The sequence below is a fragment of the Mirounga angustirostris genome, unplaced genomic scaffold, assembly GCF_029215605.1.
Source record: "Mirounga angustirostris isolate CCGP_5_RB_7025 unplaced genomic scaffold, mMirAng1.0.hap1 SCAF_12, whole genome shotgun sequence".
Classification (NCBI taxonomy): Eukaryota; Metazoa; Chordata; class Mammalia; order Carnivora; family Phocidae; genus Mirounga; species Mirounga angustirostris.
The window spans coordinates 14,930,665-14,953,139 of NW_026991720.1; the positions used below are offsets into that span (position 1 = coordinate 14,930,665).

A 22,475-nucleotide genomic window follows, 5' to 3' on the forward strand; every position below is an offset into this window, starting at 1 on the left:
TATTACATAACTTAAGAGTTTAATTCCTAGATATTTAGGAATTAAATTTCATTTAGAAAAATGAAGACATATGTTCACACCAAGATCTGGAAGCAAATATTTATAGAAGCTGAGTTCATAATGGCCAAAAAACATGCAAAACAACCCCCAAAAACAATAAACTGAAAACAGCCGAAATGTCCAAAATGGATAAACAAATTGTGGTACATCCATTAAATGGAATACTAGTTAGCAGTAGAAAGGAACACATTACTGATACATGTAACAAGGTGGATGAATCTCAGAGACATGATAAGTAAAAAAACTGGACACAAAAGGCTACATACTGTATCATTTCATTTATGTGACATTCTGGGAAAGGCAAAGCTAAGGAAACAAATTAAATCAATGGTTATTAGGGATTGGGGTAGAGGCAGGGGAGAAAGTGCTAGCTGGCATAAAGGAACTTTTGAGAGCAATGCAAAGGTTATATATCTTGAATATGGTGGTGGCTATAGGATTTCATATACTTTCCAAAACTCATGAAAGTGTAAACTTTAAAAAAGGTGAATTTGATCTGATTGAATTACTGGACTGAATTTACCAGTTTGAAGTAGGCCTAACTAAAAAACAACAACAACAACAACAACAAAAAAACCCAAAACAAAACACCAAGGAAAATAATAAATCCAGCAAAGGAAGAAAGAAAAGAAAGAAAGAAAGAAAGATGAAAGAAAGAAAAATTAGCAAAAGCATATCTATATATAGAATTTTCTATACCAGATGGTGAGCTGCTGATTTTAAATTTTGATAGGTAAGGCCAAATTGTCCTCCAAAATGGCTATACCAATTTATACCTCCACCAGTAGAATGTGAGAATGCCTATTTCCCCATGCTTTGGCACAAATGGATATAATCAATTTTTTAAAAGTTCTGTCTATTTGATGGTGAAAAATGTTATGATCCTGATACTTCAGGCATGCACAGTTAAGCTCTTGGCCTAATTGGTCTCTCTCCACTTGCAGTCTTTTCTCTCTCCAAATCATCTTATATATTGTTAATAGAGTAATCCTTCTTGTGCCTGGTTCTAATAATATCTCATGAAAATTATTAACGATACCCTACTGCCTACAAAATTCTGTCCAGACCCCTTAGCCAGATATTTGCGTCCTTGTTCTACCCCAGCTCCTACTTTCTCTCTTCTCTATGACTGTCTTCTCATTTTTAGCAGAAAAGGTTGACTCAAACCTCTAGTTCAATGGTTCTTACTCCCTTTTCTTTCCAACTTTTTGGGGGTACAGTTGATACATAACATTGTACAAGTTTAAGGTATACAATGTGATGATTTGATACACGTATATTTTAGGTAAGGTAGGCATAATCAAGGCTGTCATCAGAGAAGAAAGACTGAGGTTTGAGAGTAACCTTTTCCCCAAGATGACAAACTTCTGTATGAGAGAGCAGAGCTCAGAACTTAGCTATTCTGATTTCCAGTCCAGGGCTCTCCGTTTTACCCCCTCCTGTCTTCCAGCCATCTCCAACTTTCAGGAGGTCAGTCTGTCCTTCCCGTTTCTATTCTACTCCTCAGAGTGAAGGGGCCCAGGTCAAAAATACAACTAACGGCTTCCATAGCATTTGTTGAAATATCAGAAAGTTACATGCCACGCAAGCAACCTATTAAATATTACTCTCCTCCTCCCTTGACTGACACACCTTCAAAATGACCTGGTAGGCTAGGTTCAAAAGCAGAGGGGCACCTGGAGGCCTCAGTCGGTTAAGCGGCTGCCTTTGGCTCAGGTCGTGATCTCAGGGTCCTGGGATGGGGTCCTGCATCGGGCTCCCTGCTCAGCCGGCAGTCTGCTTCTCCCTCTGCCTCTGTGCTCTCTCTCTCTCAAGTAAATAAATAAAATCTTTAAAAAGAAAAACAACAAACCAAAAGCAGAATCCCCAGACTCCTTGAAAGTCTGAGCAGCCAAGTTAGAGTCATATGAATATGAATATGGAGCTTGTTTCACCCTCTCTCCCCACTCCTGGTTCTTGGCTTCATTCCCTTGGGCTTCATGGGCTCATCTCACCCTACCTGCATGTTTGAGTTCCCTTACTTCCCTGCAAACAACTACCCACGGCTGCTCCTTGGGACCAGACATACCTCGGCCCACCCACCCTTTGGGAGGAAGAGGCCACAGAGGCCCTGAAAGTGAATGTGGGGCCAACTGGTAGGGAATTCTGGGCTCCTGGGTACTGAGTGGGCTCCTGGTGGGGTGTTCCTTTGGCTTCTCAGACTCCTTGTCCTGTGGGGAGAGGTGCAGTTGGAGGAGGCCCACTCTGTGGGGGCCTCCGGTAAACTGGGCCCCATTGTGCTTAGGTCTAAGGGTGGCACTGATCCTAACTCCCTCCCCAAATCATTCAGCACACCTTTGGAGGACCCAGGCTGATTCTCCCCCCTCCCCCAGAGATCGTATTTTACTGGAAAACAGGAGATGGGAATTCTAGTTGGGGCTCAGCCCTAGGTAAATAAACTCACCTCCCTGGTTTGTTTCTTTCTCTGTACAATGAAAATTGTATGAGATAATCTCCAAAATCACTATTTTAATCTTTTATATCCCCTCCCCCCCAGCACTAACAGGTCATAGTACGGGCTCAGAAGTGTTTGCTAGATTTATTTTTTGCATCATTTGGTATGAGTACCCTAAGGTCTTGTCTTAATCTCAGACACAAGTGTGTATGGATGCGTGTGTTTACATATATATGTGCCCCTACCTTGTACCACTCAGTCTGCCTTGGACTTCCAAGTCACACAACCCCCTAGCTGGATGGTTCGAGCCCCAGGAGACATTTTCTTAGACACTCAAGCAGAATGCATTAAATCCTAACAGAAGGAACATTCAGTTTTATGCCTTCAGAGCTTGGAAACTAGGAGACCCTAGGGGTCTTTCTATAGAGAGTTGGTGACCTTGAGTCATTTCTGGTATCTCAAAGTTGCAATTGTTATTTCCCATTGATGTCAATCCCTTCTTAATGGCTTGGCCAACATTTTATCTTCTTTGAATTGGCTGAGAATGGAAAGGGAGCCTTCTTTCTCTGATACCCCAGGTACTAGTGTAGGTGGGAGCTTCCTGGAGGCTGGGGCCAAATCTGAAAGGTTGAACCACTTCACTGGGCAGGTGGATACTCTGGTTCAAGTCAACAAATGTACAATGAGGGTTTACTGGTGCTATGGGAATCCCTAAGCAGGATGACACCATCTTCGAACTTCATATTAATTTGGTCGGAGAGGCAAAACATAAATTCATAAAAGATAAAATAATACAACAGGACAGGACAATTTAAGAATCACCCAAGGCAGTGGTTTGTAGTCAAATGACATGTTTACACAATGAGTTCAGAGGATGAAGAAAGGCATGAACAAGAGGTCCTAGATCTCGGGCCAAGGTATCCCGGGCCAGACATGCCTGAATCGGCAGTGTTTTCACAGGGGAGCTCACCTGGAGATTATGGGCTGAAGGCAAGGTTTGCAAAATCCTCTGGAAGCTGGTGGGGAATCAGTTGTTAAGAACATGGGACTGTTTATGATGGGGAGGCTTAATAAAGTACAAAACAAATTAGGAACATCAACAAGGCTATCTTTAACCTTTATTCTCGATTATCTTCCTTGAAACTAACAGGTAGGTACTTCTAGGAGGGTTCCTCAGCCTTCTTCAGAGGAAGGGCTATCACTGATTCTCCAATAATCTCACCAGAGGGTAAGTTGCCTGGGCCTAGTAGGGGAACGGGACTGGAGAGCAACTGGGACCCTTTTACCAATGAAGATGATTCACATTTTTCACTAACCACTATAGCTTCCCAGGCAATAAGATAGTCTCCCCAACTCACATCTTTAGTCCCCTGCGTGGTGCAAGCCTTCTAAGAGGATGCAAAGATCCAAAATTGCCAATTCCACGTTCCAAGACCTTTACACCAGGTGTCTTCAGAGTTAGATGCCTGGCACGTAGCAGTTACTTGACAAATGTTAACCGCCTTCTTGACTTTCCTCGTTTCCCCTCCATTCCCAAACTCTGACTCCCCAAACGCTTATCATCTGACCTTCTCTCTATTGCCCAAGAGAGCTGCTTTCCCTAAAAGGGCCTGGACGTGCGCGGTTCTTTCCAGCTCCGCCGCAATTCAACCGAATTCAGCTCAATCAGCAGGCACCTACTGAAGGCCTACTACGTGTGGGGTTTGCGGGCCTCCCAGGCCCAGAGTGTCCTGTCCTTCCTTAACGACCCAGACAGGAGGCAGAACCTCTAGAGGGAGAAAGGATGGGCAGAGCTGTGTGCGCGCATCTCCCACCTCCTCGACTGCACGTCGAAGGGAGCCCGACCTTGCCTTTGCTTTGTCCCCTCTGCAGCCCCGAAGGCTGTCCTCCGAACGCAGGCGCCCCACTCACACCTGCTGCCCCGCACAGAAAGGAGCAGAGCGAAGCCAGGCGCCAGGGGAGGAGCGAGAGGCCCGCCGCTCTCCGGGCTTGCCAGGTTTTCCGGCTCTGACCCCTCCTCACCGGCCTCCCTCCCTCCGGGCGCCCCCGGGAGCGGAACGCGCGGGCCACCCGGGCGGCGGGCCCGGTGTTCCGTGCGGGGCGGGGCGGCCCAGGCCTCCCGCGCCTCCCCCCGCTCACGGCGCCCCCTCCCGGGAGGCGGGTCCTGGGGAGACCGGGCACCGGCCCCGCGCGGCGCAGCCTCGGCGCGCCCGAGCCCCGCGCTCGCCGCCTGGCCGCCCCGCAGGCAGGCGCCCGGCCGGCCGGGAGGTGGTGCTCGCCTCCCCGCGCCCGGGCCCGCGCGTTGCAGAGCAGCGGCTCGGAGGCTCCGAAGGGGGCGGAGCGGCGAGGCGGGCGTGCGGCTGGCGGCCCCTGTCCGCGGTTCCGGCCCCCGGCCCGCCCCCGCCTCGCCGGCCTCCCTCCGCGCCGGTGCGCGGCGCCCCGTCCCAGCCGCAGCCGCAGCCGCAGCGGCCGCCCCTCCCGGGCCCGAGAGCAGCCGAGCCGCGAGGCCGGGCCGGGGCGCCGGCCGGGACTGCCGGGGGCGCGGCGCCGACGCCGAGGCGCGGCCATGGAGGGGAAGACCCGCGCCGGGGTCGCGCTGGTGCCGGGGCCGAGCGGCCGCGGGCCTTCCGCCCGCCGCGCCCGCCGCGCCCGCCGCCGCCCGGGGCCGCTGCTCCCCGGCCTCTGGCTGCTGCTGCTGGCCCGGCCGGCCTCGTGCGCCCCAGGTAAGCCCCGCCGAGACCCTCGGGCCGCGACCCTGCCTTTTCTTATTGCTGTTATTTTCAAAAATCCTGCTTTCCCCGCCCACCCTCTTTTATTCTCCACCGCTCCCTAGCCCTCCTTTCTTGAGATGCTCTTCCGTTCTTCTTGGGCCCAGCAAATAAAAGGCACGGCGAAAATAAAACGAAAAAGCGAACGGATTCTGGCCAGTCTCGCTCAAGGTCTGCGAAGCTCTCCTGTTATTCACGGAGCTCGAGGCGGGTCCTGTGGCTTCTCCGAATGTGCCTTTATTTTCTCTGCAAAATGCAGGCGCGGGAATTGTATTTGTGCGTGGCTGTTATCAGTGTGGTGTATCAGATGTTTGGGAATACTTCATTGTAGGGGCGAAGGGGTACATTCGGTGTGTGGGCTTTAGAAACAGTATTGCATTACTCTGAGTAGCCCGGCGTCGCCCAGATGCAGGCAGGCTGGCGGTGTCCCCCGGACACAAAGAACATTCAAAGAAAATCTCTTGGAAAGCGCCCTGGCCATGGATCTTTCCAGGGAAATAGCTATTGCTATTACTTCTGCAAAGGCATCAGTACAATAGAGTGGGAAAATATTGTGATTCTTCAGTGTCAGGGCATGAAAGGACTAAGGGTTGTTTTATAATAGATGCAGTTTACTGACTCTTCGTCAGCATGGAATTAAGAGGCATCATTTATGAAGGCGCATGTGGGCGGGTTTTGTTGCTGAAATGATTTAATTCATACTGCTTCCCTGAAACGTTTATTTGTCCACCCTGAGCATACCCACAGGATGGGCTGGAAACCATCTCTGAGCTGACAGACACGCTGTAAACCAGTGGTTGCCCCAGCGCCCAGCCTCGACCGCTTTGGGGGCAGAGGAGAGGTGGGATGAGCAGCTCTGGGTGGATAGCTGCTGTACAATGAACACAAACAGAGCCGTGGAAGCTCCTCCAAACCCTCCCTTCCTGGGAGCAGGGCCAAAGGACTGCCAAGTGGGTTTGGAAGGAAATGGAACACATTTGAAGGTGTCCCTTGGACATCACTGTCGGAATTCTAACTGGTGCCACATAGGGGATGGGACAATAGAAGCACAGGAAAGGATGTCGGGGATCTTAGCGTGGAACCACTCCTCTTACTCCAGAGGAGACTGATAGAGAAGTGGCTTGGTCAAGGTCACTGGCTAGTTGGTGCAGACTCATCGCTTTTCCATTAGCCCCTACTGCCCCCTGACCTGTGGGCTTATACACACCTGAGGCCTCCGCAAAGATTTCCTATAGCTGGGTGGAACCCTGGCTCAGGGAGCCCCCCCCGCCCCGAGCTGGGGGCGACAAAACAGATCTCTTGCGGGCAGTATATGGAGAGTGCCAACAACTTTGCCTAACCTAGAGCTTCAGGTCCCAGTCCTGCCCTCTGCGTGTTCCAGCCCTGCGTGTCCAGAGGAGAGGAGACGAGACTCAGGGCTTTGTGTGAGAAGAGATAATCCTGAAGAGTGCCCTTGGCTTTCATCTGCAAAGAAAGCCCATCTGATAGTAAGGGACTCATCTGCGAGGGGACCCGGCACACTAATCGTTTCCATTTACTGAATGCTTCCTCTGCCAGATGCTGCATTTTATAGACGCGATCCAGTCATGTTATGAGTTGGGCACGATTAGCCCCATTTTACAGATGAGGAAACTAAGACTTCAGGAGTTTAGGTTAAATTGATTCCAAACTCTATGCATTTAACTTCTGCATGGCTTCCCCATGTGAATGTGGCCAGCTGGATATACTGCCGATGTTGTGGAGAGAATACGTAATTCTTTTGATAAATTTAAAGTATACAGTGGAGCTGTTTGCACTGTCCCTCTGTAAGTTTCTTGTCTTTAGAAGTTGTTCTTGTTTCCCATCAGCCCCCAGTACAAATATTCACCCTGGACACATGAAATTCAGTATATTTCTGTGCTAGAGCTGACATCACAGAAGTGGAGACTTCATCCTTTCACTAATTTGTGTATTGGGCTCCTCTGGTTTGTACAGTTACTCCTAGGCCAAGTAATAGAATGGCAACTGAAGACGTGGAGGGCACTGGGTCTGTCCTCAAGGATCCAGTTGGAAACTCAAAGCCGGTGCAGATCCTTCCATGGACTGTTCCTTAGAGAAAAACATCTTAAAGGTGGCCCCTGACCCATTTCTTGAAGGTTATGAGGAGCCATAGTGGTGGAGGGTAGCTTCCTGATGCAGGAGACCTGGGCTGGTGAGTGCTGGTTGATCCCGGGAAGAGGTTGCATTTCAGTTGGCCCATGTCTTCTCTCTGTGCCACTAGGACCTTCTGGCTCCCAGTCCTGAGTGTTTTTTTTTTTCACCATGGGAGTGGGGTTGGGGGAGGCTTTGCTGAACCCTGCTGTGGTGGTTCTGTTTCTAAATAGCCTGATTCAAAAAATGGCGTGTCTTAATCCTGTGTGGGATTTCCTGGGTTAGGCAGCAGTCCCTTTCGAGGCTGGCTGAAAGTGATCTCCTTCAGCAGGCTTCTCTTTCCTTGTTAACTTTTGTTAAATGGAGTCCACCTTTCAGTGGGTCCCCTTATTTCAGTCTTCATTTAAATTTCTGTGTTTTACTGATTTCTTGTCTCTTTCTGTTTCATTCAGAATCTTGAATGTGCCTTTTTTTGTTTGTTTAAACATTTATAAGTTTGGTCTTGACTGTTCACTGTTGTGGAAACAACTTGTAGTAACTTTGGACTTGCTTTTGATTGTATTTTTTAGACGATCCTACATCCACAATATAAAAAGAAAGAATTGTGCTCCATTTCTTCATGGATAAGTCTTTCTTAAAAATAATAGCTATTATGAACTTGATAACTTTGCAGAGATTTTGGGAATTACTAGAAGGTACAGAAAACAGATACCCATAATCCCACAACCCATAGATAGCACTGTAAATAGTTTTTTCTTTGTTAACATTAAAAAAGTGAACATTGAATTATATGCACGATTGCATTTGTTACTTTTTTCACTTGATATTTAACTTAAGCATTTTCCTATTCATTAAATGTTGTTCCACATTTGTGGAAAACACAGTGTTCCATCCTAATAATTTCCTTAATTATTCTTTTATTATTTCCAGCTTTTTTGGCTGTTAAAAGAATGCTATGATGAATAACTATGTAGATAAGGCTTTGTATTTCTGTGTGTGTGTGTGTGTGTGTGTGTTTAGCATACATTTCTAAAAGGGGAATTAGAATGCAGTTTAAATCTTAAGACCCACCAGGCTGAATCTTTGCATATTCAGTGCGCTGGGTGCCTACTAGGTGCTCTGTAAGTGGTTGTTGAATGAATTGACTTTTTCTGTAAAGTTGTAGTGCTGAAATCTTAGCAATTTATGCAGTGGCCTGTTTCACTTCATCAGCAGCAGCATTGGATATTATTTTTAAAACTCTTGCAGAATAAATTTGTAATCCACTGCTTAAGTTTTTTTCTTTTGGGTTGGCTATTTTTGGTTTATTTTGTATTTGTATTCTGTGAATTCTCTCTGTTTTTGCTCATGTATATGTTGTGGGTGTATATCTAAATCTCTGTATGTTAAGGATAGCAACCATTTCTCTCCTATTGGTTGCCTTTTCCCCCTTCCAATGGATTTGCTTTTCAATTTTATATAATTTAGAAATTCAGAAGTTTTGATTATTTTGATTAGCAAATCTGCTGTTCTGCTTTTCTTTTTGTAACTTTTTTCATTGTGTTTATTCTCGCGGCATGTTAAATTTTTATCTTAATGTACTTATTTTAGTATTAGCCATTTTGAGGTAAACATTTGTTGTACTTTTTGAGTGGTTTAATATCCTATAAACAAAGACTTTAAATGTTTCAAAAGTGTGATCCCCAGCCCTTCTGCATCAATATCACTAAGGGATGGGGCAGGTGCTTGTTAAGAATTTAGATTTCTGGGACTCACCCTTGACCTATATTAGAATCTTCGGTGGTGGTGCCTGGGAATCTTCATTTTTAACAAGCTCACAGTTGATTGTTAGGCACTTTAAACTTTGGAACCACTGATCCAGAGACTATACACCCAGTAATTGAAAATTAATAGCATTTTGGGGACACACCGCTTAATATCTTGAAATTGTCTTTTCATGATGAGAACAATTGATTTAAAATTATGATGTTGCAGTTGGGGTTTTTTTTTTTTTTTTTCCTATCTTGCTGGTTTGGTTTTCTTTGGGTTGGGAGTCAAAGGGCATAGAGGACTTCATTTTAAATTCTCAGTCCTGGCCACTGGGGAACAGCGGCTGCCATCTTTGTCATGAAATGCCTCACTTAATCCTGAAAACAGAACCCAGCCAGGGAGTTGTTAAAGTTCACCAGGGACCCGGGAGCCACAGGTTTTCTACCAGTGTGCCCTGGGTGCTAGGGGCAGCTAGTTACTGTAATTAGAATTACAGTAGGTTGATTCAGATGGGAAGATGCTGCTGTAACGGATCTAATTTGTTTTCCACGTTGTGACCACCCACCCCTTTCATCTGCAGCTCACAGTGACGTGATCTCTTTCTTGTGCTTAAGCAGCATGATTTGTTGGAAGGCTCACTGAGCTGTGAGCTAGCAGACCCGAGTGAGCTCTTCTCCGCTGATAACTTGCTTTGTGACTGTGGACGAGTTACCTTGCTCTGGGTTTCTTCATCGGTGTCAGAAGGGGTCGCTGAGATTATCTCTGAATGCCCTTTTAGCTCTTCTATTTCAGGTTATATCCACATGTTGGATACCTTGGAATGCACTTGTTATAGACAGCGACAGTCCTGTTTCTGTTGAATGTTTGTAGCACTGTCTGCCTGTCCTGTAGATGTTCTAGCCCAGTGACTTGCTGAAGGCAGTTCATTCTTTTCTTTTTTTAAAAATTTAAAAAGATTTTATTTATTTATTTGACAGAGAGAGACACACACACACAGCAAGAGAGGGAACACAAGCAGGGGGAGTGGGAGAGGGAGAAGCAGGCTTCCCGCAGAGCAGGGAGCCCGATGCGGGGCTTGATCCCAGGACCCCGGGATCATGACCTGAGCCGAAGGCAGACGCTTACTGAGCCACCCAGGCGCCCCTCAGTTCTTCTTGTTTAAAAAAAAAATCTTCCTCTACTCTTCCCTGGTGCATCCCCACTCCTGGGACACATCCTTTGCTTTCTCATATTCTTACTTTTTGTCTCTTCCTTTTATCCATCTTCGTTGATAATGCTGTGGCTTATGGCTTCAGGCATTGCTTCTCCTCATTAGTGAAAAGTTAATCTTGTTACTTACTGTGAAAGTGTGGCCACAGCTTGTTAGAAATGCAGAATCTCAGGTCCTACCCAAACCTTCTGAGTCCGAATCTGCATTTTCACAAGCTCCTCAGGTGATTTCGAACATGCACTTAAGTTTGGGAAGCACTGGGCTAAGAAATGGTGCGTCCTGTTCCAAACGTCTGGGAATAAGTGGTGTTGGATCACCAGGGCCTGAGTCAGCCCACACTACTCTGGAGCCATTCCTGATCTTCAGGGACCTTGAGATGTACCCGCCTTAGGGACTGAGTCTGTGTGAACAGTGTGCAAGAGCCCTATTGCATTTGACCAGGCAACTTCAGAACAAAATAATTCTCTAGAGCTCCCTGATTTATAACCCATTCATTCATTATGGACACTTGGCTGGTTGTGAAATACCGAAACCCTGCCATACCAGTTGGTAAATCACTGCTATGCTGAGCATCCCCAAGCCCCCAAGTGCCCGGGGCCTCCCTGCCCTCCCTCAGGCACTCAAGATTTGAAGACTGAGTTGTACCCACCTCAGATGGAGGGTCAGCCCACGCAAGTTTTTCAACCCCAGGGTGTGCTTCCTGGTGACAGACCAGCAGCTGACAGAGGGCCACCTTCTGCTTTGTCGGGGGTGGGGGTGCTGTTTTTGTTCAAGGAGTGAAATAGAGCAGAACGTTAGGGGATGGTAAAAGAGGGGGTGGAAAGGTAGGGGCCACCTTTGCAGTTGAGAAAATAGAGAGGAGCGTGGCAACACCGGGTGGGGCTCAAGGAGGTGGTGGAAAGGGGGCAGGAGGGAGAAATGGGGGGCTAATCTGGAGACCGAGGCATTGAGGAGAGGAGGGTAGCTTTGTGGAGAGAGGTAGACAAGATGATCTTTTTTTTTTTTATTTTATTTTTTTAAAGATTTTATTTATTTATTTGACAGAGAAAGACACAGCGAGAGAGGGAACACAAGCAGGGGGAGTGGGAGAGGGAGAAGCAGACTCCCTGCCGAGCAGGGAGCCCGATGCGGGACTCGATCCCGGGACTCCAGGATCATGACCCGAGCTGAAGGCAGTCGCTTAACCAACTGAGCCACCCAGGCGCCCGACAAGATGATCTTTTGGGAGGACGGCAAGCGGGCGGAATTGGGGGCTTGAGAAAATACAACTGGTTTCCAGGGGCAACTGAGAAGAGGTGAATGCACCAGTTGCCAGGTGGGTGCTGTCTGCTTGCCCCTCCAGTAGCCCTGGGTGGCCCAGAGCCTTGATGGGAAGTGAGCGGGCGACAGTGCTCCTGGGTTATGGCCTGGCAAGTCTTGGCGCGAGGCCGGGCTTGGGAGGCTCCTGCGCCTGGTGATGGGCGGGTAGTGCCCAGCCCCATGGAGTCATTCAGAAAACGCTCCTTGCTTCTTTCTTTGTTCTCCTGTCTCTTGTTGGGGCCTGTGGAAGCGGCCCTTCATCACTCTCGTTTTGGGTGCTAGGATTAACTTTGGAGTCAGACAGCCTGAAGGGCTGCTTTAAGACGCTGGGTAAATACTGCTGGGGAGCTTTCAAAGGGGAAAGCCTCAAACATACAAAACAAACCATCTTCTGAAGCCAGCTTTGGGGGAAGCTTGGGCAAAGCGCAGGAGACAGGTGTGGACTGGTGGCCAAGTCGCTAGGCCTCTGCAGCTCCAGGTGTGGTCCACAGATGAGCAGCATCAGCAGCCCCTGGGAGCTTGTTAGAAAGGCAGAGCCTCCAGGTCATGATCTCAGGGTCCTGGGATCGAGTCCCGCATCAGGCTCCCTGCTCCGCGGGAGGCCTGCTTCTCCCTCTCCCACTCCCCCTGCTTGTGTTCCCTCTCTCGCTGTGTTTCTCTCTGTCAAATAAATAGATAAAATCTTTAAAAAAAAAAAAAAAAAAAAGAAAGGCAGAGCCTCTGGTCCCACCCCACCTCTACTGAATCTGCCTCTTACCAGCACCTCGCCCGGGGTCTGTACGCACACTAGGGTTCGAGAAGCTCTGGCCGAGGCCGTGTCTCCTTGAGGTTGGGTGCGTTTCAAAGATTTTTGGTTGTTACCTAAGTATTGAGGAGTCTCTACCTGGTAAAAATCCAGCCCAGATTTTAAGTTGATTGGGCAAACCGAGAGAAGGAGCAGTAGAAGGTTCAGAGCTGAGCTGGTGTTGGGCTGGGTGTGCGAGTCAGAGCACGGGTCTCGTTCCGTCTCTCCCCACGGACCCCCCCCCCCCCCCAGGGCCTGAGCGGGTTTGGAAGCCTTTTTTCTAGTCCTTAATTTCTCTGCCCTGATAGCAGGAGTCAGGGCGGCTGGCTGAGGAGGATTACAGAAGCACGTGGAGATCGTCGAAGCAAACAGGTGTCAAAGCTGAGGTGGCGGTGGAAGGGACCCAGGTGTCTGTCAGGCGATGAACGGATTAACAAAATGTGGCTTATGGGCGCCTGGGTGGCTCAGTCGGTTAAGCGACTGCCTTCGGCTCAGGTCATGATCCTGGAGTCCCGGGATCGAGTCCCGCATCGGGCTCCCTGCTCGGCGGGGAGTCTGCTTCTCCCTCTGACCCTCCTCCCTCTCATTCTCTCTGTCTCTCATTCTCTCTCTCTCAAATAAATAAATAAAATCTTTAAAAACAAAAAACCCCAAAAAACCCCAAAATGTGGCTTATACATACAATGGAATTATTCCTTCTTAAAAAAGAAGGGAATTCAGACATAAGCTGCAGCATGGTTGGACCTCGACATTCTGCTAAGTGAACTAAGCCAGTCACAAAAAGACAAAAACTGCCTGATTCCTCTTATATGAGGTACCTAGAGTTGTCAGAAGCACGGGGAGACAGAGAGTAGGATGGTGCTTTCCAGGGGCTGAGGGGAGGAGGAAATGCGTGGTTAGTGCTTAATGGGGACAGAGTTTCAGTTCCGCAAGACGAAAAGCGTTCTGGAGATTGGTTGGTTGCACAACCGATGTGAATATACTTAACATTATTGAACTGTACACGTAGAAGTGGGAGGTCAACATGGTGAATTTTAAGTTACGTTTTTTTTTTTTTTAACCACTATTATAAAAAAAAAAACAACAACCCAAAAACCAAAGTGAAGCTGGGTGGGGACTAGCTGGTTGGGTAGCAGAAGTGAACGCTTGTGAGACCTGGGAGCCACAGTGGTCTGGGGACAGGGCAGGAGAACACACCAGGTGTTCAGTGGGGACAGGTGGGCTCAGGTGACAGGCGGGATGCAAGGGCTTCTGCAGACCATCAGAGGCCAGATCTGAATGGGGACAGGGAGGGGGCAGGTCAGTGCCTGGTGGCCAGGAGAGGAGTCACAGCCCTGCACCTGGCTTGTGACACCAGCTAGGATCTCTCTGCCTCAGGACTGCTCGATCTCACCCCTAACCCCTTCCCTCACCCACCTTTCCCCTCACCTACCTCTCACCTCACCCATCACCCCTCACCTCACCCTTCACCTCTTTTTTTTAAATTTAATTTTATTATGTTATGTTAGTCACCATACAGTACATCATTTTTTTTTCGCCCCTTACCACTTATCTTACCTCCCTCTTCACCTCGCCCCTCACCCCTCACCTCTCACCTCCCCCCTCACCTCACCCTTTACCTCAGCCCTCACCTCATACCTCACCCCTCACCCTTTACCTCTCACCTCACCTCACCCTTCACCTCACCCCTCACCTTACCCTTTACCTCTGTCTTCACCTCTCATTCACCCCTCACCTCACCTCTCACCTCCCCCTTTACCTCTCACCTCCCCCCTCACCTCACCCTTAACTCTCATCTCACACTCCTTACCTCACCCCTCCCCTCTTATCTCACCTCACCTCTCATCTCATGCCTCACCTCACCCATCACCTCTCACCTCACATCTCACCCGTCTCACCTCACCTTTCATCTCACCTTTTACCTTTCATTTTTTTTTTAAAGATATATTTTATTTATTTGACAGAGAGAGAGATAGCAAGAGCAGGAACACAAGCAGGGGGAGTGGGAGAGGAAGAAGCAGGCTTCCCGCTAAGCAGGGAGCCTGATGTGGGACTCATTCCCAGGAAGCGGGGATCATGACCTGAGCCGAGGGCAGAAGCTCAATGACTGAGCCACCCAGGCGCCCTCACCTTTTATCTTTCACCTCACCTCACCATCTTCACGTTACTGAATGTTTTTCTCCTGGACAGCTGTTTGATGGAGGATGGGGACTGGGCTGGGGACTGGGCTGGGGAAGGGGTGGAGTTTTCAACCCAGGCCTAAATAGAGGCTGAATAGAGTCTTAGGAATTTACAAAATCAGATTCTTCTTCCTAGGCCTTGGAATGGGGCTTTTAAATATTTTTATGCGTTTTCACAATTACAATAGTTTTATTGATTTTTTTCCTGATTATAAAAATAATATGTGTTCATTGCAATGATGTGTAGGTACTGTTCCCTCTGCCTAGAACAGTCTTATCTCCGATATTATCTATATGGTTTACTAGCCCTTTCTTCAGGTCTGCTCAGATCTCATGCAGTCAGGGAGGCTTTCTCTAATTAAGTTTTAAAAATACAGTAACATCCTATTGGTGGGAATGCAAGCTGGTGTAGCCACTCTGGAAAACAGTATGGAGGTTCCTCAAAAAGTTGAAAATAGAGCTACCATACGACCCAGCAATTGCACTACTGGGTATTTACCCCAAAGATACAAATGTAGGAATCCGAAGGGGTACGTGCACCCTGATGTTTATAGCAGCAATGTCCACAATAGCCAAACTATGGAAAGAGCCAAGATGTCCATCAACAGATGAATGGATGAAGAAGATGTGGTATATATATACAACGGAATATTATGCAGCCATCAAAAGGAATGAAATCCTGCCATTTGCAACGACATGGATGGAACTGGAGGGTATTATGCTGAGTGAAATAAGTCAATCAGAGAAAGACATGTATCATATGACCTCACTGATAAGAGGAATTCTTTTTTTTTTTTAAAGATTTTATTTATTTATTTGATAGAGAGAGACACAGTGAGAGAGGGAACATAAGCAGGGGGAGTGGGGGAGGGAGAAGCAGGCTTCCCGCCGAGCAGGGAGCCCGATGTGGGACTCGATCCCAGGACCCTGGGATCATGACCTGAGCCGAAGGCAGATGCTTAACGACTGAGCCACCCAGGCGCCCGATAAGAGGAATTCTTAATCTCAGGAAACAAACTGAGGGTTGCTGGAGTGGGGGGTGGGGTGGGAGGGATGGGTGACTGGGTGATAGACACTGGGGAGGGTATGTGCTCTGGTAAGCGCTGTGAATTGTGTAAGACTGTTGAATCACAGATCTGTACCTCTGAAACAAATAATACATTATATGTTTAAAAAAAAAAAAAGATAGCAGGAGGGGAAGAATGAAGGGGGGGAAATTGGAGGGGGAGACGAACCATGAGAGACTATGGACTCTGAGAAACTAACTGAGGGTTCTAGAGGGGAGGGGGGGTGGGGGGATGGGGTAGCCTAGTGATGGGTATTAAAGAGGGCACATACTGCATGGAGCACTGGGTGTTACACACAAACAATGAATCATGGAACACTACATCAAACGCTAATGATGTAATGTATGGTGATTAACGTAACATAATAAAAAAGTATGGAAAAAAATGCTCAACATCACTCATCAATAGGGAAATACAAATTTTTTTTTAATATATATATATTTTTTAAGATTTTATTTATTTATCAGAGAGAGAGAGAGACAGAGGCAGGCGCAGGCTCCTTGCTCAGCAAGGAGCCCGATGTGGGACTCAATCCCAGGACCCTGGGATCATGACCTGAGCCGAAGGCAGACGCTTAACCGACTGAGCCACTCAGGTGTCCTGGGAGATACAAATTAAAACTGCAGTGAGATACTTACTTCCTCACACCTGTCCTCAAAAAGTTAAAAACAGAACTACCCTACAGCAATTGCACTACTAGGTATTTATCCAAAGGATACAAAAATAGCAATTCTAAGGCACATATGCACCCCAGTGTTTACAGCAGCACTATCCACAATAGCCCAATATAGAAATAGTTCAAATGTTCATTGACTGATGAATGGATAAAGAAGAGGTGAGATATATATATTTTTATATTTTTATATTTTTATTTTTTGAGAGAGATATTTTTAATATAAATTACATGAATACAATTTATATTTATATATGATATATAAATATAAATATATAATATAGCATATAAATAAATATATAAATATAATATAAGTATTTATATTTATAAATAATATAAAATAATATATAATATAAATACTTATATTTTAAGTATATCTAAGTAAATACATGTATTTAATTAAATTATATTTGTATTTATGGGTATTTATATTATTATAATATGTATTTTTATATAAATATATAATTTATATTTATATTCATATATAAATTTATTTTTATATTTATATAGATTTATTTTTATATTTATATAAAATTTATATATATAATTTATATATATTTATATATAAATTTATTTTTATTATTATATTTATATATAACTTACATATAATACATATAAATATATACGTATTTATTCATATTACTCAGCCATCAAAAAGAATGAAATCTTTCTTGGATGGAACTAGAGGGTATTATGCTAAGTGAAATAAGTCAGTCAGAGAAAGACAAATACCATATGATTTCACTCATATGTGGAATTTAAGAAACAAAACAGATGAACCTAGTGGAAAGGAAGGAAAAATAAGATAAAAACAGAGAGGGAGGCAAACAATAAGAAACTTAACTCTAGGGAACAAACTGAGGGCTGCTAAAGGAGTGGTGTTTGGGTGGATGGGGTAAATGGGTGATGGGCATTAAGGAGGGCACTTGATGTAATGAGCACTGGGTGTTATATGCAACTGATGAATCAGTAAATTCTACCCCTAAAACTAATAATACACTATATGTTAACTAACTTGAATTTAAATAAAATCTTGGGGAAAAAAAATACAGTAACCTCCTTCATAATTCCTTGTTCCAGACTCTGCATTATTTTCCTCCATGGTGCTCAGCACCATCTTATATACGTCTGTTTATTCCCTGTCTGCATCCACTGGGCAGTAAGCTTCATCAGGGCAGACTGTTTTCTTCTGTGCTGTTTGCTCATTTATTCTTCACCTCTTTCTTGAGTGACTGCTCTGTGCAGGCACTGTGGCAGGCCCTTGGGATCCATCAGTGAACAAGGTTAATTGTATGCTGTGTTGCTAGGCCCTAAGTGCCAGGAAGGAATGGGGCAGAGAAAAGGTTTGGAGGAAGTTTTAATCTGGGTGGTTAGGGAGGCCTTATTGAGAAGGTGAGTATCTTCGTATGCTAGGGCCGCCTTAATGAAATGCCACAAACTGAGTGACATTTATTGTCACATGGTTCTGAAGGCCAGAAATCCCAGATCAAGGTCAGCAGGGCAGTGCTCCCTCTGAAGGCGTTAAGGAAGGGTCTAGTCCAGGCGTCTCTCCTAGCTTCTGGTAGTTCCTTAGGCTTGTGCAGCACAGCTCTGACCTTCATGTGGCCTTCTCCCTGGGTGCGTGTCTGTGTTCAAATTTCCCCTTTTTATAAGCACAGTCATTGGATTGGGGCCGTCCTACTCCAGTATGACCTCATCTTAACTAATTACATTTACAGTGACCCTGTTTCCACATAAGGTCACATTCTGAGGTCCTGGGGGTTAAGACTTCAACATATGAATTTGGTTGGGGGGGGCATGGCTCACCCATAACAATGACATTTAATCTAAGATTTGAAGGAGGTAAGGGGGTGAGCTGAGCAGGTGTTTGGGGAAACAGTGTTCCCAGCAGATGAAGTAGCCAGCGTAAAGGTGGGACTGTGCCTGGTCTTGGGGGATGAGGGGGAGGCCAGTGTGCCCAAAGCACAGTGGGTAGAGGTGAGGGTCAGCAGGTGCTCAGGTGGGTGCTGGGGGTAGTGGAAGTAGGTGCTGGGGTGGAGCATCAGAGACCCTCTTGAGAACTTTGGCATTACTCCAGGTGAGGTGGGAAGCAGTTGGAGGGTTTTGAGCAGGGGAGTGATATGATGAAGCTTAAAATGTAAAATTTATTGCACATTAAATGAATTCAGATGGTACAAAAAGATGTAAGTTAGAAAGTGAAAATCACCCCAAATCCTACCACTCAGAGATAACCATTATGACATTTTGGTGTTTCTCTTTTCAGACTTCTTGTTCACACATACAAGCACATGCACATATACACAAAGTAATGGTATCATACTTGCCATGTTGTTTGCTAACTTGATTTTTTGCACTTCACACTTTATCGTTGAATCTTTACGTTGTCAGGAAATATAGATCCACATTATGATTTGGTACGATGCTGTGGATGTTCCATATTTTAACCAGTTCTCTGTTCATGGGTCATTATATTGCTTTCAGCTTTTACTGTGATAAAAAACACTGCTCTGAGCATCTTTGTATATGTGTCTTTCCATACTTTTCTAATTATTTCCTTAGGATAAATTCCCAGAAATAGAATCGCTGAACTAAGCAGTATTCATATATTAGATTTTGATACATATTGCCAAATTGCTCTCTAGAAAGGTTGAAGCAATCTGCATTCTCTCTAGCAATGAATCGGAGTGCCGTTTTGCTTCTTCCCTCCATCTTACTGGCTGTTACCAATCTTTATTATCTTTGCCAAACTCACAGGTAAAAAATACCTCCTTTAAAGTTGCATTTCTTTGACTATTAATTGGCATTCATTTGGGTCTGTCATTGAGGCCCCCTTTGCGCTCCTTCTCTGGTTCTCTCCTGCAGGAATCTCGGGGCTGACCTGGGAGTATAATACCCAATAATTACAGAGTGCTAGCTGGCCAGGTGCCAAACATTGTGGGAGACCTGGTGTATCTTTTTACTCTATACAGTAACTGCGGGAGGTAGGTGCTATTATTATCCCCATTTTACAGATGAGAAAGACAAAGATCAGAGAGGTTCACTAACTTGCTAAAGGTCACACAACTAGTAAGAAGTCTTCCTACCCCCGAGGTGGGGGTGTGTACCCCAGCCAGGGTCTCCTTTGCTCTGGGTACATGCTATGAAGAATGACTTCATAATCTCTACCATTAAAATGCCCACTCACAGGGGCGCCTGGGTGGCTCAGTCGGTTAAGCGTCTGCCTTCGGCTCCGGTCATGATCCCGGGGTCCTGGGATCGAGCCCTGCATCAGGCTCCCTGCTCGGCGGGAAGCCTGCTTCTCCCTCTCCCCTCCCCCTGCTTGTGTTCCCTCTCTGGCTGTGTCTCTCTCTGTCAAATAAATAAATAAAATCTTAAAAAAAAAAAAAATGCCCACTCACAGGTTTTGTCTGCTTGGTAGAGTAAACTCTTTGGGTAGAGCCCTGCAGTCAGGGTCATCTGTGGCCCCTGCGTGTGTCAGAAGCCCTGGCTGTGAAGGCTCGCCCAGGGCCCCACACAATGATAGAAAGGAGGCTGGACCCCAGGCTTTATTGGGGCTGCATCTAGAGCTGAATAGAGACACGGCATTAACAGAGAGCAGTGAGGCTGGCCTCCCAGAACAGACGAGGGGACCCTGCTTGTATAGACAGTTCCCTTCTCCTGATTGGTTGGAAGGGCCTCGTCCTGATTGGTTGATGTTAGCAGGCAACTGAGGCAGCTCGCTGGTGCTTTTTGGAGCGCGGCTTCTGTTTTAAGGCCAAGCTGTGTGTGTGAGGTGGCGTTCTGGGTCGGATGTGTTGACGTACGTGTAATAATGGCAGCGCCCCATGTGCATAATGGTTTTCACTTGGGGCTTGTTCCCGTGGTCCCTGTCCCACGTAGAAGGTGCTCACCTTGGTGGTTGAGAGAAATGAGAGAAGCAGGCTTTTGAAAATAGAGTATTGTGTGGAGGTGTCATTTTGTTTGATCCCAGCAGATTAAAAATTAAAAGTTTTAAAAATAAAAAAATTCAGGGGCGCCTGGGTGGCTCAGATGGTTAAGCGACTGCCTTCGGCTCAGGTCATGATCCTGGAGTCCTGGGATCGAGTCCCGCATCGGGCTCCCTGCTCGGCAGGGAGTCTGCTTCTCCCTCTGCCTCTCTCTCTCTCTCTCATGAATAAATAAATAAAATCTTTAAAAAAAAGTAAATAAAAAAATTCAGAAAGTAAAAATTAATCTTATGAGCCTATATTCCCTATCCTCCAGCACGGGGAATAACATTTTTCGTAATGCCAAGTGACATTTTTGTACTGCATTTCCTCTTTTATGTGCTGGACCATATCCTTGTGGGTTTGATAATATTTCTTCTTTGTTTCAACTACACTATCTTTCTGTGGTTTGTTTCTGACTGCAAAGCGTGTGGTTGTGATACATTCTCTTTGTTAATAAATCGGTGTATACCACTGGTTTAAAATCAATTTCTCATTAACTTTGAAATTTTAGTGGGAGGAAATCGATGCCATAAAATAAATACCTTGCTCAAACTCAACCAGTGCACCTCGCTGTCCTGCTTCCATTGTTTTATATGCTCCTTGAGCCTTTTCAGTTCTTCATAAAACACAGTGTATTAGTGCCTTGAGTTCTTGCCTGGATCTGGTGTTAAAGTTTAACATTCTGAATAATTCCCAGAAATCTTAGGCCTGCAACTGTTATATTTTTTTCATCACAGTTTATATTGATTTTACTCATTGACGACCTTCAAGTTTCTCTTCTCCCTCTTTCACTTCCCCCCTGAGAGGAAAGCCACATGTAGAATCTGTATTCTGTCAGTCAGGATAGACTAGTTGTGTGGCAGAAACAACCCGCAATCTCAGTGGGTTTCAGCTTGTGACTTCAGACTCCACCGTGCTGATATTTCCCTTTGTCTCTTTCCTGTACCTTTTGGACTTTGTGTAGTTCTGGAAATTTTGCTTTTCCATCTTTGTCTTGGGGTTTCCAGTGCCCAAATGTGCGCCTGAAGGTAGACCAGTTAGACCAGGAGGTCCCATTCATTCATGCATGTGTGCATTTTTCAGCTAACATTTTATTTATGTATTAAAAAATTTACTTATTTATTTTGGGGGGGGGGCAGAGGGAGAGAGAGTCCTAAGCAGACTCCATGCTGAGTGTGGAGCCTGATGCAGAGCTCACAACCCTGAGATCACAGCCTGAACCCAAACCAAGATTTGGATGCTTAACCGACTTTGCCACCCAGGTGCCCCTTCAGCTAAAATTTTTTGAGCACTCACCACCATGTGCTACATGCTGGGATACGAAGATAAATATGGCAGTCAGTCATGGCCCTCAAGGAATTCAGTCAAGGAGGAGAGATAGTCCTGTACATAAGTAACTATACAACCGTGTGGTCAGTGCTGTATTAGAGGACTACAGTGATGATACAAAGAAGGCAAGAACTGGTGGTAGATGTAGGATCAAGGAACTGTGTGGGATATTTTGTTTTAAGATGGGATGTAAGATTGGAGCATTCTTTTAGTGCTGAAGGGGAGCATTGTTCAGTTTTCTATGGCTGCATAACAAATCACCCCAAAACTGAATGATACAAAACAGTAATGATATATTATTTCTCAAGATTCTTTGGGTCAGGAGTTTGGACAAGGCTCACATGGGCGATTCTTCTCCACGTAGCCACTACTGAGGTAACTCACTTGGCTGCTTGTGGTTGGTACTGGGATTGGGCTGGAAGGTTTAAGAGGGTTTCACTCATGTGTCCAGTTTCTTGGTGCTCCTCCATATGCCCCTCCCTCTCTCTCTTCTCATGTGACTGTCTTGGGCTTTCTCAAAGCATAGTGGTCTCAGGGTAGTAGGATTTCATATTTGGCAGCAGGCTTCCGGGAGGGATGAAGCAGAAGCTGCCAGTTCTCTTAAGATCCTGGGCTCGAAAGTTACCCAAAGAAGCAAGCAGAATGTTGCCTCTTGTGCATATTGTTGATCAGAGCAAGTCACAAAGCCAGCCCAGACTCAAGGGTTGGGAGGGGACAGGAGCTCCCCATTGATGGATGGAATAGCATACGCTTATGAATTGATGGCGGTCATCCTTGGAGATTATCTACCACAAGCACAAAATGGTCGCAAATGGAGAGGAACT

General features: G+C 46.1%; 1 protein-coding gene across 1 annotated transcript in view; it reads left to right on the forward strand.

Annotated features, from left to right (window-relative positions):
• The first annotated feature begins 5,026 nt into the window (after window positions 1–5,026).
• Window positions 5,027–22,475, forward strand: part of KIAA1549 (KIAA1549 ortholog) — a 142,800-nt gene continuing 125,351 nt past the window's right edge. Inside the window, exon 1 of the mRNA XM_064574911.1 lies at window positions 5,027–5,217. Coding sequence (XP_064430981.1) covers window positions 5,061–5,217 — 157 coding nt within the window. The 5' untranslated portion in view covers window positions 5,027–5,060. The remainder of the gene's footprint in view (window positions 5,218–22,475) is intronic.